This window comes from Sphaerodactylus townsendi, linkage group LG13 (assembly GCF_021028975.2).
Source record: "Sphaerodactylus townsendi isolate TG3544 linkage group LG13, MPM_Stown_v2.3, whole genome shotgun sequence".
Classification (NCBI taxonomy): Eukaryota; Metazoa; Chordata; class Lepidosauria; order Squamata; family Sphaerodactylidae; genus Sphaerodactylus; species Sphaerodactylus townsendi.
This window is the reverse complement of record NC_059437.1, coordinates 35,770,774-35,788,196: the sequence shown is the minus strand read 5'-3', so window position 1 is coordinate 35,788,196 and position 17,423 is coordinate 35,770,774. Positions and strand designations below refer to the sequence as shown.

The 17,423-nt window shown below is 44.8% G+C and overlaps 1 protein-coding gene across 1 annotated transcript; it reads right to left on the bottom strand.

The window, feature by feature from the left end:
• Positions 1-2,111: 2,111 nt before the first annotated feature.
• LOC125442468 (leucine-rich repeat-containing protein 74B-like) lies at positions 2,112-15,896 on the bottom strand. Its single transcript, XM_048513835.1, has 10 exons — positions 15,741-15,896; positions 13,844-13,994; positions 12,866-13,008; positions 11,637-11,769; positions 10,973-11,206; positions 7,741-7,775; positions 6,096-6,211; positions 4,147-4,225; positions 3,971-4,066; positions 2,112-2,691 (listed from the first exon to the last, which is right to left on the bottom strand). Exons 1-10 carry the CDS (start codon positions 15,891-15,893, stop codon positions 2,569-2,571), a joined length of 1,263 nt encoding a protein of 420 aa, XP_048369792.1. The 5' UTR covers positions 15,894-15,896; the 3' UTR covers positions 2,112-2,568.
• Between the last annotated feature and the right edge of the window lie 1,527 nt (positions 15,897-17,423).

Here is a 17,423-nt window from a genome sequence, read left to right as displayed (position 1 = left end):
GGACAGAACTGGCCACCTGAGTCCATGTAATTGGTTCCATTGCCAACTGATTTTATCATTAGGAAGTTTTTTCCTAGGACATTTCCACACAGATTTTTTGCTTCATCTTGGGTACCTTACTGTTCTACTGTTTCCAGGAGCACCCACACAACATTCTGCTTCATTCCTTTTCTCTGCAGGGCAAGCCAATAGCTGAAACCGGAAAATAGGGAAATCCGCTGAACTTCTGACTACCTGCCCACCCCAACTTGCTACATCCCAGCAAGTCTGAGAGGCAGAGAAGTTTCTAGGAGGGAGACTTTAAGAACTTAACTTCCAGCTGATCAGCTGCTGATCACAACTCTAAAAGAACTTTGCCGAGTACAAAGCAAAACTTCCCAGGAGGAAATCAGAAGCTGACTCTCAACCTACTCCTGCCTTATTACCACTACTAGTCCACTACTGGTCCACTAGCAAATGGGAAGTGAGCCAAACTGGCAGTACACCTCAAGGACAAACTGCTTGTTACATTTGGAGTCCATCATCTGATTCCCCAACATAACAGTTTAGCATTAAAAAGCAACCATTGCGATAATACAGATCAGCACCACAGAAGTGGAAAGGCTAAGGGGTCTGCAACCTGTGGCTCTCCAGATGTTCATGGCCATGCTGGCAGGGGCTGATGGGATTTGTAGTCCATTAACATCTGGAGAGCCACAGGTTGCAGACCCCTGGGCTAACAACTTGTACAATCATAAACTGTTTTACTGGTGGTGGGGGGGAGACACACACAAGAGATTCTCTTTTTTTGCTACTGGGGCTGTAGGCAACATGTGAGATTAAATTTCTATAGGGGAAAATGGTGAACATGGTGCAGGGGGGGGGGTTGCTGGGGAAAATTTCTCCAGCATTTCAGTCCCTATTCATATTCACGTAGTTCCCTGTGACTGCTTTTTAAGTTGAAGCAACACATTTTAGGGACATTGATCATGACTGTACCATTCTTAGCATTCAACACAATACAGGATTAAATATTAGATACAACAGTGTGGCATTATCAGACAAGGGATGGAGAATACATTCTAAGGCCTGCTTCTCTATTCACTGAAGGGAGAATAAAGATTCAGACAGGTTACTTTATTGCTTGTGACCAAATGTCATCCCAATGTATGCATAAAACACTAAATACACAGATCACCTTGCCTAAGAAGCAGATAACCACACTTACGTTTGGAATTATAACATGATTATGGATTCCACTCTCATTCATACCAGTAACTGGAAAGGGAAGATCAGGAAATTCACTGGGCCATCTGGCATTCAAGATCTTCTCAGAACACTTAAAAACTAAAAAAGTAGGCTAAATCAATCCCAACCCTCTTGCAATTGCTCTTGCTACCATGGACTTTTTCCAATGGCCTAGCCAGAGGAGACACTGCTTTTGTATCAGCTAATGTTTTCTTGAGCCACATGTATCTCTGTGCACATAAAAGCCAGACTGTTCTAGCCACAGTTGGAATGCCCCTTTGTGCTTCCTTGCTGCTGCCCCAGCACACATTTTTTGGGCTTTCATCACCCAGATGTCATCCTTGATGTTTTCAGCACATGCCTTTCCTCCTTCACAACACAGGGCTTCTTATTTTTGGCACCACCACACCGCCACCTCTTGTGGTGCCTCTGAAGGAAACCACACATTGGCAATTTTGAATTTTTCCCCCACAAAAGAACTCTCCCCATCCAATGCTGTTATTGGCCACATACACTTTGTTTCTCAAGAAGTAGAAGAGTTTGGATTTATTTTCCCCCTTTTTCTCTCCTGTAAGGAGACTCAAAGGGACTTACAATCTCCTTTCCCTTCCTCCCCCCCAAACAAATACCCTGTGAGGTGGGTGGGGCTGAGAGAGCTCCGAAGAACTGTGACTAGCCCAAGATCACCCAGCTGGTATGTGTTGAAGTGCACAAGCTAATCTGGTTCACCAGATAACCCTCCAAAGATCAACTGGCAGAATAGGGAATCAAACCCTGTTCTCCAGATTAGAGTGCACCTGCTTTTAATCACTATGCCATGCTGGCTCTCTTAAGCCAAGTTTTAATCCTCTTCCCCCAAAGTCATGGCTCCAATCCAAATCTTCTCCTTCCTCCTGCTTTTTAGTGCTATAAGGAAATATCCCAAGAATTGATTACATGCCTCACCAGCAGCATTCCATTTTGCCTGAATTCACAGAAGACTAAAGGCAGGGAGGAAAAAGTTCCTCTTCCCATATACATCCTGGTTGTTTTTTTCTCATTTAATTTTGTTAGAAAGGTGGGAGTCCTTCCAATGGAGGTATTTCTGACAGTGTTTGGATGTTGACAGATGACAATAGTTCATTCAGAGTACTGAATTGGGTATAACACAGGCATTGTGTCTTTTGTCTGGCTGTTGTCTCTGGCCTAACAGGTTTTGAAGTTTTCCAGTAGGGTAAAAACAGTAAAAAAAAGTCTAGTTTGGGCAGAGGTGACAGTGTGATGGGAGTGACTAAGAAGCACGGAGGCTTCTCACATGCCATTTAAGCAACTCCTTTGCCCTCCACGATTCCAAGAGGGCGTTCACACCTTGGATTTGTCTGCTCTGAATGGGAGTCTGGTCCCATCATGTTTGATCTGAAGGCCTGGAAAGATTTCATGGACAGCATCACAGAGGCCTGCAATGTCTTCCTTCAACACAATCTCCTGAAAAGGGAGAAAAAATTATTTACTTCATAAAGGATTAGATCCAGCTAACTTAACACAATCTTGCCCAATTTCCCTTGTCACAACAGTCCTTGGTCCCACAAGACTTTTGTCCCAGGCTGGCCCCATAATCCCTCGCATGGCCTTTTGGTGGTTGAATTGAGTCCCTCTTTCCTTTTGCACTAGCTGAAAAACTAGTTGGGCATAACCAAAAGTTTCTTCTGACAAGGAGAGACCAGGATGGTTCTTACAGAACAATTCTCCCCACTACTGGAGCTACTCAACATCACATGAAACACAATCTAGCCTCAGACTAGAGGTGGAAAGCAGATAAAACAGATGACTGAAATGGCCACAGAAGAAAGCCAGAACAAAGCTGATTATTGACAAAAGAGTAAGAACATTACCAAGGAGAAGGGAATAAGTTTAGCTTCCACTTAATTGTGGTAGGATTAGAAATGGAAGGAGAAGGCCACAGAGCTTTTGGGAGGGGCAGAGAGAATATAAGACTGGCTTTATTGGAGTATAAGACTGACTTCTCCACATGAGAAAGCCAGCATTGTTTAGTGGTTGAAAGCAGCGGACTCTTATCTGGAGAACCGGGTTTGAGTCTCAACTGCCCCAGCCTTGGTCAGCCCTGCAGAGCCAGGAAGGAAATTGTCTGCAGCCCTGTGCTTCGCATCCTGGAATGTGCAGGTAAGCCAGGCAGGTAGTCCAGCAGCACAGCAAGGTCAGGAGAGGAGGGCAGCTTACCATAGTCTCTGTTCCCAGGCTAACAGGCTGAAGGAAGCCAAGTTGTCACCTGGGCCTCCTCTTCCACATTTCTTGGGCGCCTGCTCATCTCCTTCCATCCTGTCTTCACTTTCCTGCAGGATTTCTTCCCTCAGCCAGCCAGCCCCCCTCTGCCTTGTCCCCAAATCTCCATTTCCCTTGGTGGGTCTGTATATGGAGGTTCCGTTTAGCCATCATGACTAATAGTTGTTGATAGTCTGCATCAAATTTGTCTAATCCAAACTAGTGGCAATGACTGTCACATGCTACCTATTCTGTGGAGCAGCAGCAACCAACCAACCAACTCATCAACCATCTTTGGAGGATGTGAACCCCCAGTCTGCAGTATAGCCCTCATCCACAAACAATCCTGAGTGATCAATCTTTTGCACTGCACCCACCAACCTTTGCTGAAGCCCCACTGTACAAACAGATGTTTTGTGAATCCTGCCTCCCCTCCTATCATTTACAGATTACACCCTGCTCCTTTCCAGGCATGAACACCTACTGAAAAATCCAGGACTTCTAAGACAGCGCCAGGATTTGCTTGGACGGCTTTCAGAATCCTAATGCAGCCTCCACTCTGTATGGGGTTTCTGGCCATCTGCAGATCACAACAGGGAAAGGCATTTGTTTCTTTATGCCAAAGCGTCAGGACCCAGCCTTCTCTGAAATGCTACTCACACTGAGGCTCCTGAGAGTCTTGTTGTCTTTCAGGGCCAGAGCGAGGCAGAGGGCTCCTTCCAGTGAAATGTGATTATTGCTGAGAACAAAGTGAGGTGTGAGAGTCAGCTTTTAGCTCTTTGCTGATTGGAATTTTTAAAAATGTAACTGTTTTTAATGCCTTCTCTTAAACCAAGTAGGAATTATCAAGAATTAATCCCATATATATGATCCAGAGATGACTCGCACAACCAAATTCCCTCTGGTCAGCACCCACTCAAAGTAGTCAGATCTCTGGGGTTTAGCAAAGCAGTTTCACCTGGAACCCTCCCATTGTCCTTAGCTCCATTCATAAGCCATCTTGGTTCTGCCTTCTGCCCTAAGATTATTCCCTTCGCTCATTACGTTTACATACAGTGGAGTGAAAAAGGATTTGGGTAAACTATGGGCTCCCAAGACCTCCAACTGCTACTCCCATCCAATTCAAGCAAGAATTATCTTTGACTGCCAACCAATACAAGGACCAACTGAATGAAGGAGGAGGGGAAAGCATTGATACTATCTGTCTAGTGGCCTCTCAAGCTTCTAAGAACATAAGAACATAAGAACAAGCCAGCTGGATCAGACCAAAGTCCATCTAGTCCAGCTCTCTTCTACTCGCAGTGGCCCACCAGGTACCTTTGGGAGCTCACATGTAGGATGTGAACGCAATGGCCTTCTGCGGCTGTTGCTCCCGATCACCTGGTCTGTTAAGGCATTTGCAATCTCAGATCAAAGAGGATCAAGATTGGTAGCCATAAATCAACTTCTCCTCCATAAATCTGTCCAAGCCCCTTTTAAAGCTATCCAGGTTAGTGGCCATCACCACCTCCTGTGGCAGCATATTCCAAACACCAATCACACGTTGCGTGAAGAAGTGTTTCCTTTTATTAGTCCTAATTCTTCCCGCCAGCATTTTCAATGAATGTCCCCTGGTTCTAGTTCTGAAGATCAATTTGGTATTGTAGCTACGGGAGATCCAGGATTGGCTGAGGAGGGGTTGCAGCTCCAGTGATGTGATGACAGTGCATTAATTCTGTTGCTTTGGGGAATTTCTCATCCTGGCAGCAAGTACTGCAGATCTCAGCATTGCATTTTAGCACAGTTTTGATCAGCTCTGTCAGGATGGAGATGAACTCTTTTGTTTTTTTAACAAATTTGGCCATTGTTGTAGACAAGGCTGATTTTGAGCACTCATGGAATGTCTGCTCTAACTGTTGTGCCGGGATTGTATCTCAGCTCTTCCCATATTCAGTCCCTATAGCTGCTAATGCCCCAGTGTTGGGGCAGGAAATACCCTGCAAAGGGGGGGGGGGCAACATTCTATGCTAAGGAAATCCAAATTTCTGCAACAAAAAAGCAATATTATGCAATAAACATAAACGACATTTCAAATGTCATGATATTATTATAATTATTATTATAATTATTATAATTATTTTATTTATGTATGTATGTATGTATGTATGTATGTATGTATGTATTTATTTATTTATTTATTTATTTATTTATTTATTTATTTATTTAATATACCACCCTATCCCCGAGGGGCTCAGGGCGGTGCACAATATAAAACTTCATATAAAATCATATACATACAGTTTTAAACAACAATTAAGCCCTAAAACAGCGTCCCACAAAACCCTTACCTAACCCTCCCAGAACAGAATAATGGGTCCCGATGGCATTAGGGACCCATATGGAGCCAGTGGGGAGGGGGGTCTGAGTGGAACAGGTTCGCAATTGAAATCTCAGCTCGCTCACGAGCATACTCTTGGCTCTTTCGCAAGTCAAGCTGCCCTCTCTCCAGCTGCCCATGTGTAATAAGGGGATAGAAATAATGACCTACGTCACATGTCTGCTGCAAGGAATATTGAGGGAAAAGCTCTGGACTCTCCGGAAGAGATCTACACAAATTAAAATGTTATTACCTGACATTAAGTTCTTCCAGCACATTGTTGATTTTTAGGGCCTCTCCCAGGGCAGCAGCTCCCCTGTTGCCAAAGCCATTGTAGGAGAGATCCACCACCCGGAGGAATATGTTTCCCTGCAGATGGAGAGACAAGTGGTGTGGATGACTTATTTTATGCTTTGAACTTCCAGTGTAAACCTACAGCTGGCTTTTGGGTGACCCAAACTTCTTCCCCAAAGGCCAGTCCTGATGGTATCTCTGAGGAGAGACATGGCTTTTACCAAGCTTTGGCAAGCTCTGCAAGATTCACCTTCTGCATCAGGACTGTACTCTTTGCCTCCTTTGCTCTAATGATGCCTCTCCTGCTGATGTTGGCAACACTGAAGAAACCACGGTCCCTACTTTCCTACCAGAAAGGCTGTCTCTGTTCAGTACATGATGGTGTAAGGGAGCAATATTATATTGCAATCTCTACCACCACCACCCATAGTAGCAACTTGTCACTTTGTGAATGGGCAACTTTTACTCTAATCATCACCCTTTACAGCACGTGATGCGATTGTACTGGAAGCAAAGGGCAGATGTTGGCCAGCAAATCCAGAGATGGAGATCAGTTGGCTGACAATGCATGGTAATTGAAAGCAAACTCGCCTCGCTGGCCAGCAGCGAGGGAACTGTTACCTTGGTGACAAATTTGGGGTGTCCTTAAGGGTACAGGAGAAAAAGCTGACCCCTGGGCACAGGCTGCCACAAAGTTCTGCATAAACCCCAGCTCTTGCTGATTTCAATGAGGTAGCCCAGGAGTAGTGTCTGGTCAACTATCTCCTTCACTTGTGCAGATGAACTGTCAAAATCCAAGGGGGGCGGGGGGTAGGGTTGCTGGGCTGAAGGTGCCGCGCCACGGACCTTTGGATTCCACCTTTCATCTGGTGCTGCCACCTTTGGCTGCGAAGATTCTGGCATGAACCGCATTCCTGGGGTTTAAACCAAAACATCACTTTCCTGGGGTATATACCTTGTAATTTCTGCACCCAGTCCCAGCAACAGAGCCACACAGCCTCTGGCTGACTGAGGAGAGTTCCCCATAAGCTACAGCTCCTCCTATCTTTCATTAGCCTCCTTACATTCTCCTGTGTAGGGCAAATTTTCTGGCATTGTACATTTTGCGTGTACATTGTCCCTGCTGAATCAAACTTGATGATCTCCTGGGTATCAGATATGATGCACCAAAAGGTCTACTTACAACCATGATTTCTGAATGAAAGAAACGTATTGAAATGAAAAATAAGTGTAGGATTGCCAAATGGAAACGGTCTTTTCTCATGAAGGAATTCCTGCAACAATCACTTCCCTCAAGAAATCCCCTGCATGATTCTTTGAAAATCTGACTTCAGTGTTCTTGAAAGGACTTCTCCAAATCTGGGATCCAAGCAGTGCTTGGAATGGTAGAGCCGGTGCCACTTCAAGAGCCTCTCATGTGACAAATCCCCTGGAGCTGTGAATTATATGCTTCCCAAGACACAATAGCCAGGCTGATGTGTACTTCCAAAGCAGACTACCCCATCAGTGGCAAACACTCTCATAAAGTTTTGCCATTGCAACCATGCTACACAATGAAGGCATACTTAGCAGGGTCAGAACGAGGGGGGGGATGCAGTTCTTACCGCCAGACCTTTGGCAACAGCAACTGCTCCTTTTCCTGGAAGGCCCCAGGCCCAGATCCCCAGCTCCTGCCTGGCTCATTTTCATGCCTGCTACTCCTGCCACTTCACCTGGAAAAAAATAAACACTGCAGGTCAGAAGGAATGGAAGAGAGGCTTGGGAGGTTAAGGTGGCAGATAGGGTCTTGAGGAACATCCAGGAGACCTCCCCTAAACTTTTGCCCCAACCACTCCATTAACAATTTGTGATGACTTGCATGGTCACAGTCATATTTGAACTCAACAGCAAAATGAGGCTTCTTGATCACTCAGGTCAGGGTGGCTCAACATTATCAACACAGGAAGGGGATGAAGTAGGGGAAGGAATGAGGTGAAAAGGCACCACATGCAGAGAGAGGGTACGCTGTAGAAAAAGTGCACACAGCTCAAACAAACGGATCCTTGAGAGAGAGTTTGCCTGAGGTGGGTGAAACCCAGCCAGGCAGCCTCCTGCACAAGCTCCACAGAGGTGCACTGAAGCTACATATGAGCACAGGAGGAGTCTTGCAAAGAAGATGGATTCATAGCCAGGGTAGATCTCATTAAAATCGCTAGTCAGAAAGACTTGATATAAGTAATGGCTTTCTAAAGAAGAAGAAGAAGAGTTTGGATTTATATCCCCCCCCTTTCTCTCCTGTAGGAGACTCAGAGGGGCTTACAATCTCCTTGCCCTTCCCCCTCACAATAAGCACGCTGTGAGGTGGGTGGGGCTGAGAGAGCTCCAAAAAGCTGTGACTAGCCCAAGGTCACCCAGCTGGCGTGTGTAGGAGTGCACAGGCTAATCTGAATTCCCCAGATAAGCCTCCACAGCTCAGGCGGCAGAGCAGGGAATCAGACCCGGTTCCTCCAGACTAGAATGCACCTGCTCTTAACCACTACGCCACTGCTGCTCCTAAAGACTCATTCTTGCTGATTTACAACCAGATTAAGGTGTCATTTTAGAATAATAACTTTTTGGATTAGCTTTACAGTTATATCAAAAATTTATGTTTTGGTTTTGCGACTAGAAATACACAGATAGTTCACCCCACAATAATTTCATAATTATCTACCTCTAGTTTCATTTGAGTCACCAGGCTTTGCATATCTTTGCTATGGTGTTTGCATTTTGAATGCCTGCCTGCAGGGCCGGAGTGAGGGGGAACTGCACCTGGGGCACATGTGAGCCTTGTGCCCCTGCCACACCCATGCCCCCAGAACTCCCCCGCACTGGCACAAGCCCAGTGCATCGCACACACCCTTGCCCCCAAGGTGCTATGCCACTACCTGCCTGCCTTACCCATAGGTAGAGGAATTTCATTAAAATATTCTCAAACAGGGTCTCTTTTGTGGCCTGGTGCCATTATAGATTTTCCTGAGATAAAACAATATGATAAACCTCAGGCTAAGAACACAAAGATTTCCAAGACTTGTGGAATATTCTGCTCAAAAGGTTTCATTTTCATATTTACGGCTTTCCCTCCATTCTCACGCTTAGTTCCTTGTGCAAATCTATTCCACACTCCAAACAATCTTCTACTAATTGAACTTCTTGAAACTTAACACATAAGAGGTAAGGGGTTGATTCTGTGTACATAGATTTGCAAAGGAACAATGGGATTAAAATCTTTTTCTCAATTCTACACATTTATTTTATAACATTTTTCCTGTGAAGAAGAGGCACGTTATCACTGCATATCCAAATTGCCCAGTTTTGAGGAAAAACGGCTCAAAATAATCTTACAGAAACCTCTGGGACAGCATGACATGGTGAACAGATTAATGGAAGCCATTTACCAAAAAATTTAAACATTGCATGAATATACAGTCTCACGCTACAGAATTAAAAATTAGTTCTTATTTCATGAGGAATAACCCTTGGATTGTCATGTATCTTAAACAGAAAACCATTTTATCTTTAGATATTTTTTTCCTCACAAAGCTTTACATTTAAATTTAAATTTTAAAAATCTGATTTTTATTTTTTTTTGGTTAAATTATTAATTTTTAGCTACCCTGTTTATACTCCCCATCAGTAAAGAGAAGGGATTCATCTGCCTGTCTTAGGCAACAAGATGTTTAAGGCTGGACCTCATGGCTGCAGCTGGACAATTTCAGAAAGCCAACTGTCTGCACAGAATTGGAATTTCAGAAAAGCTTGGGTTTCTAGAAAGCAGCAATGCTGTCACAGTTGTGGACTAGAAAATGTTCAAGGATGCTTGTGGCAAAGGGATGGTGGTGGTAGGTTTCCTTTCCATAGAAATCTAGAAGTTCACTTCTTTCCTTCTGAGTCCTACCTTTGCTTTCCCCCTTTTCTGTTCTCTTTTCTTTTATCACTAAATCTGTTCCTCCACTGAGCCATTCCTGTCTCTTTTCCGGGTACGCCTTCACTCTTTTCCTGCTTCCCATCAACTCACTGTGTTCTCATCAAAGGGTAAAGTGGAAGTGAACACCTGATTAGGAGCCAGGTGAGGCTCCTTCTATGCACAGGGCAAATGAGGGGTCTCACAGCAGCAAGGTTGTTCAGCAAGTGAAATACAAGATGAGAGAAGCCAAGCGCATGAAATGGAGAGAGCAGGTGGGCCTTGGAGCGCAAGGCGCAAGCGTGATGTCGACACTGAACAGTTGGAGGAAAGTAATGGAGTTGATCCAGAGTGGGAGGAAGAGATGACAAACAGCGCCTGCATTCTGAAGAGAATATTGACAAATGTTAGCACATGGTCCCAAATAAACAAAACAGGTAAAGTGATGCCCTTTTCCTGGATTCCCTTCTATTTATGAAAGAATATACAGACCTTCAAGTTGCACAGGACTCTTCTTCAGGCAGAATAGAAAGCTAGTAGCTACTTCACAACTATACATATCTAAGCACCTAATTAATTTGACCAATGCACAAAAAAAAATTCTCTTGTGTAACTCATTCCCCCACCCCACATGCTAGAAATGAATGGGAATCAAAACAGAGTAAATGTATTGCTTTTCTCAATTTTTACAGTTATGATAACAGTACAATGAAATTCACACACGGAACAAAAAGCACTTCAAATGCACTTAATACGCTTCAGGTCAGTTGCTGGCCCACTCAGATGGCATCATTCCAGTTTTCCTGGCTCTGCCCTGGATGCAGCATTAGGACCACTGACTCATAAACCACTTTGTCTCCATTAAGTCCTCCCTCTAGTCTAAACACTCCCCATCCCCTCAATGCATCGGGTACCTGACACTGCCGGAAGAACCATTTTACCTGCTGACTCTCCAAAAGCATTATGGCTCAGATCAAGATATACCAGTTTGTTGTTGGTGACAAGGGCACCAGCTAGATATTTGGCTGCTGGATCATTTAATTCATTTCCTGAGAGTTTCAGTGACACAAGTGTGGTATTCTCCAGAAGCATAGCAGACAGGGCCTTGGTCCCTTTCATCCCCAGCCTGTTCTCAGATAAATCAACATCTGTGGGGAAAGAACAGCAGCCTTTAGTCCTCCTGAAAAGAGAGCTCCTCCTCTGGTCTCAGGCCTGGTTTCCCACAATCTTCTGTTAATTTCTTGACTAGTCAGAATTAGAAGCAGATCTCCTCCCAAAGTGACTGATCTCTTGGGCATTCAAATTCTCAGTCATTCACCCATTTCTCCCATTCCTATACTTCCTAGACTCTAGAAATCCCACACACAAACGAAACACACAGAGAATATAGAACACTTAATAAAAACTTTTGTAGCCTTGTTCATGTTTATCTGCTCAAACTTTATTGTGAAGCCTAATCATTAGAGACTTAGCTGAGAGGAACCCATAAGTCATGCAAAAACATCTCAGTATCTGTCACATGGGCAATACTTCGTTATCCTGAAGCACTTCTCCAACCGATGGACTAAAGGAGCGAACCTGAAATGTAGCAATTTTCCTTTAACATCTCTGCCACTGAAGCTGTCCCATCTCCATTCAGCCAATTGTCACTTAGGTTTAATTTCAGAACAGACGTATTGTTTGCCAGGGAAAGAGCCACAGGTTTGACCCCCTGAAATGGAAACATGGGAAGACATGAGACAACTAGCAGCAAAGAACGTGACTCATGCAAAGGGATCTAAAGTGTACAAAGAAGACACAAATCACTTTATAGTTCCATCCTAAGTAGAGTTATACCATTCTAAGTCCATTGAAGACAGTGGGCTTAGAGAAATGTAGCTGGGCTTAGGATGGCACTGTTAGGCCCCTTCTGCGCATACAAAATAATGCACTTTCAATCCACTTTCACAATTGTTTGCAAGTGAATTTTGCTATTCTGCACAGTGAAACCCAGTTGCAAAGTTCACTGAAAGTGGATTGAAAGTGCATTATTCTGCATGTGGGGAAGGGGCCTAAGAGAGGAGAGCAGATTTGCAATTTAATAATTTCTTTGGTGGTGGAAAGTCATAGCCAATTTATGGTGACCCCGCAGTGTTTTCAAGGCAAGCAATAAACTGAGATGATCTGCCACTGCCTACCTCTGCGCCGTGACTCTGAGCTTCCTTGGTGGTCTCCCATCCAAATACTAACCCGGACCAACCCTGCTTAGCTTCTGAAATGTGACAGGCTTTCCAAGTCAGAGCAATATCTCCTTTTGCAAACTGTATCACACAGCATCTGGACAGCATCAGTGTCTGATCATTAGAGGTCTGCCACACTTTACATCAGGGGTCTGCAACCTGTGGCTCTCCAGATGTTCATGGACTACAAATCCCATCAGCCCCTGCCAGCATGGCCAATTGGCTGATGGGAATTGTAGTCCATGAACATCTAGAGAGCCACAGGTTGCAGACCCCTCCTTTAGAGTGTTCACAACATGCCACATGCATTATTTTAAAGAATCCTTACAATGACCTTGCAAGATGGACCAACATCACTACCCTTCAGATGGAAAGGAAGGGATTCTGATGCTTGCCTCCGGCTACTCAGAAAGTTTATGGGAGAGGCAAGAGTTGAAATAGGATTTCCCAGCTGACCCACTTTGCCATCCATCTGATTAGACTGCTACTAATTAATCTTCCATTCTACAATCACAGCTGACATAACTTCTGAATGGTCTGAAGGAGTATCAGATGGGCCAAAGCAAAAGGATTTTCACCAGCTGTTACCTTTGGGCCAAGGCCATGGTGCATCAGCGACAGCTCAGAATCTTTCATGTGCCGTATAAAATAAGAGACAGGAGGAACACCATATGTGTGGCAGATCTCAAGGTATTTGGCTTTTCCTGTTGGATCATAAGCCTTCTTAGACTCTAATTCAGGGAGGGAATGAAAAAGACAGGGAGGGGGAGAAATGAAACTCCCAAGAAAAGACAGTTTATAAAGAACAGTGAAGCCATACAGTGGGGAAACAAGCTTATTGACTTCTGGATTTGCTATCTGCAGCCAATCATATCACAATCCTAAAGGTTGCAAAGCACAGCAAGGCATCATATACCCTCACTTCTGTCTCAATCGGAGAAACAAAGGACAGAAGCCTGCAGCAAGCGTCAGCCTCAATAAAATGAAGAAGAGCTAAGAAAAGATCTCTAGAATGTTCCAATAGTCACCAGTGGAGCTGGGAAGCAACAAATACTTGGAAGGTGACCATAGCAATACCTGGCATAACTGCTACAAACAAAAGTTTGTGTTCAGATGCAACATAACACCACCTTGATCTTGGAGGCTGTTGGCATGCAGCCCAGGGTCAGACCAAGGGCTTTTAGGCTAGCTGTAAGGCAGGTGCCCACCCCCTGCCCCCAGCCACTAGTCTTGCACTCCTTCCCTGTTGCATCCTGAGTGCATGTAGCCAGGAGGGCAAGGAGTCACTGCAGCCCAGCAAGCCAGGTGGGCACTGTGCTTGGAAGGGGGAGCTGTAAAAGCTACCTGATGTTCCTCCCTCCCTCCCTCCTTTGTGGGAGTCAGCAGAGGTCATGCCATATACTCAACTGGCAGCACCGGGGCTGGAATTGCCACTAAGGCTGCTGCTTGCCTCTGGAAAGCCTCTTTTGGTGCCCCCCTATCTTCTGACACTCTGATAATCACCCTGGTCTAACTGTTGAAGAAGTCAGCTCTTACATGACTTCTTTTGCAAAGTCCATCCCATACCTTCAATCTCCAGGTCTGTATCCCACTCTTCCTCATTGTCAGTGTCTTCTTGTGTCTGTTCTTCATGGTCCCCCTCTTCTGAATCACTTTCAGTTTTCTCTGCATGACACATTTCACTTTCGGAGGGTTCAGCAACATACCTTGGACTAGCCTGAGACAACATGCAATCAAAAAATGCACACATACACACTAGAACACATACTCATATACACCATGAGAAGGTAACAAAGCAGAAGTTAATCTACCACACATGAAAATGTAACAAACAAGCTAGATATGTTTGAGAAAGACTGGACTAGTGTCTGTGAATTGGTGTTTCGTTTTTGAAGAGCTTGGTGCATTTTACTAACCACCTGTATCTGTCTCTGGTATTCCAGAGGGGTCCAGCCACTGGTGGGATTCAGTAGGTTCGCACCACTTCGGCAGAACCAGTTGTTAAAATGGTGCTTGAAAACAACTGTTAAATTATTTGAATCCCACCACCAGAAATAGTTGTTAAATTATTTGAATCCCACCACTGGGTCCAGCCCCTTTTGAAAATCCTCCAGAGATGCAGGTGCTAGGTTTGATGGACTGCACCTCCAATCTCAGAGTCTGCTCCCAAAAGAAACACAGGTGGCTCTGCAGAACTCTCCTGAACTGATGAGGAAGAAGATTGGTTCCAGTCTCGTTCTGACGATATGCTCAGAATTGATGATATGATCAGAACTGAGAACAGAGATGACGACCACATCCTCTTCTCTACCAAAGGAGCTGAAGGGACATGCGTGAACGTCAACCACTGAAAGAGCCTTCTCATAAACGGTGGCCTTCAACTTTACAGTCCTATCATGACTTGCCTAGGGAGTAAATTGCTGGCACACCTTACACCCAGCCACGTTATGTCGCTCTCCAAGGTATATAATACAATGGGTGTGATGATCAGTTTTTGTCATTTTCAACCCACACCCTTCACACTTTTTAAATAATGCCATCTTCCACCTACACTACTCCATACCCAAGCATGGAAGTGAGGCTCAACAACACCAAAAAAGCCAACTCACACACCTCACAAAACTCCAACCTTTCATGTCACAGCTAAAAAGGAATGGGGAGGGAGGATTCTGCCGCTGGGCATGTGACTGTTGTGAGGGAAGTGCACGAGGACACCTAACGGCAAGAGCACCCCCAGGAAGAAAGCTTGAGATCTTTCTGTTGCTGACTCTGTGCATGCGCAGTCCCCAATGTGGGTCTGCACAGAAGCTATGATGATGAACATAAAAATTCACTCTCTCTCGTAAGATTAGAACTCAGGGTCACTCAATGAAATTGACTGGCAGTACATTCAGGACTGTTAAAATAAAATCTTTCTTCTCATAGTTAACATATGGAACCTATAGTTAACAGATGGAACCTGCTGCTACAAGAAGAGCAGATTGCTGTTAGTTTCAGAGGGATAAAAAGTGCATCAGTCATGGGAGGAAATCTACTGATTGCTATCAACTGCAATAGCTAAAAGGAATCTCCATGTTCAAATTGCATATCATCAGACACTAGAAGAGGTATTCCACATGGGGAAACCGTTGCATTCATACTGTCCCAGACATCTGGCAAGTTTATGTTTACCGAAGTCATAGATTAAATCACCTGGTTCTATCCAGCATACTGTTACTTTGTGCAGGGCAGCCCACAATGGAACCTCCATGCTCAGACACACATTACCTCCAAGTATCAGATTCTACAGATAAGCAACAGCAGAGGGATGTATGCGCTTCGCTAGAGTGGGATGCTGAGCTAGGCTGATCTGTGGTAAACCACACGTCCTTACGAGAGAGAGTGCAAGGCCACTAAGATGAACTACAGTTCCCAAGATTCCGCATGACCAGCTAAGCTACCTCATCCCTTTTGCCAGCCTGACCTGTTGCCTAGCCTTTCTAACCTTTCCCCCCACAGCAGAGTCTGGAGAGCTGCTCCCGCTCTCGCTGACATCGAAAGAAGAGCTGCTGCCCGGCGGCTGAGCCCCGACGTCGTTCTCTTGTTCCGGCACTGGAGACAGAGGCAGCTTCGGCATCGGCGTAGTTCGCAGCCCACCCGCTGTGCGGCTGCCATGGCAACGACGCCGCTCTGGAAAAAGGGTGGAGCCTACGCTTCCTGGAAAAGGGGCGGGCGCATTCAGGATCCACGGAGCCCATTGGAGGAGGCAGATGAAAAGGTGGGGCGTATCAAGTGATGGACAACAAGAAGTTAAGCTCCCGTCGTTAGTCCTTTATAAGCAGAGCTACACCCTTCTATATCGCCTAGAAATCAATATAAGGATGTGACTTTGCGTGGGATGGCAATTCGGCATGACACTCAACACCTAGTGACGATTAATTCACCGAACAGGAGACTATCAAGTGTAGCCGTAATACGTAAATGGAACCTCCATGTTCAGTTGCAGTATACCTCTGAACAACAGTTGCCGGAGGGTGTCCTCAAAGCAGTTGCCTGGCCACTGTTGCAAACAGTATGCTGTACTAGATGGGTGTTTTGATGCTAAAAGTGTTCATAGCATCCAAACTCCATCCATATCTTGCCTTTTCAGCATGTTGCACATACATGGGAACGGGGGTGAGCAATAGTGCTTTCAGTTTTTCTCAGGGTCCAGCCAAAGGAAAGTTAGGGAGGAGCAGAAACATATTCAGGATTTTCTCCAAGATGTCTGTAAATTTCTACAAGTTCATCACATACATTAAAAATTATCCTAGAAAGAAGGAAGGTGTGGATCAAGCTTGGCATTTGTGCTGAAGCACCTACTTATGTATAATTTCTGGGAACGCTTAAGTGCTTTTAAACATATTTTGAGTAAGAGATCCAAGATGCACAGCCAGATAGTGTTGTCTTTTCTGGGCTAATTTAAGCACTGGCCTAACAGACATTGTGCCCATCATATAGATAGTAACTCCCAGTTGTTCAGGGCTCACCCTTTAGATGCTTTAACGGGTAAATATAGTCCCCTGTGCAAGCACTGGATCATTACAGACTAATGGGGTAACATCTCATCACAACATTTACTACGGTAGGCAGACTTTGCTTATGGAGTGGTTTGCCATTGCCTTTCCCAGTCGTCTGCATTTTACCCCCAGCAAGCTGGGTACTCCCTTTGCCAACCTCAGAAGGATGGAAGGCTGAGTCAACCTTGAACTTGCCACCTGAAGCCAACTTCCATCAGGATCAAATTCAGGTCACTTGCAGAGTAGACACTTAAATACTGCTGCAGTGCAGTGTTTTACTTGTTCCTGGCTTCCTAGAAACTGTTGAGGTTGTGCTTGAATGAACTGTGTGGTTTTGTTGAGCATGTGAATTTCACTTTCTGTTTTGACATCTCAGTCTTCAACAGCTAATTGCACATTACAAAGTCGTTGCATTTTCCACCTCCCATGCTGCTTTTGTAAACAGATGAATTCAAATCAACAAACATCCAGATGGAGACATTTCAGATATACTTTCTTGATTTCTCAATGTGTTATGGTTAGTGTCTTTCCCGATCCCCCTTGAGAATGGGGACGGAGCTGCGGTTTGTCCTTGAAATTGAGAGCATTGTTCTTAATATGAACACCGT

What these genes read in the sequence shown, in the direction of transcription:
- LOC125442468 (XM_048513835.1), bottom strand. Translation starts at nt 15,893, where the DNA reads ATGCCGAAGCTGCCTCTGTCTCCAGTGCCGGAACAAGAGAACGACGTC. An exon ending in TACAGACCTGGAGATTGAAG is followed by an intron (nt 13,009 to 13,843) that starts GTATGGGATGGA and finishes TCCCTGAATTAG; the next exon opens with AGTCTAAGAAGGCTTATGAT. An exon ending in CTGGAAGAACTTAATGTCAG is followed by an intron (nt 4,226 to 6,095) that starts GTAATAACATTT and finishes CTTTGTTCTCAG; the next exon opens with CAATAATCACATTTCACTGG.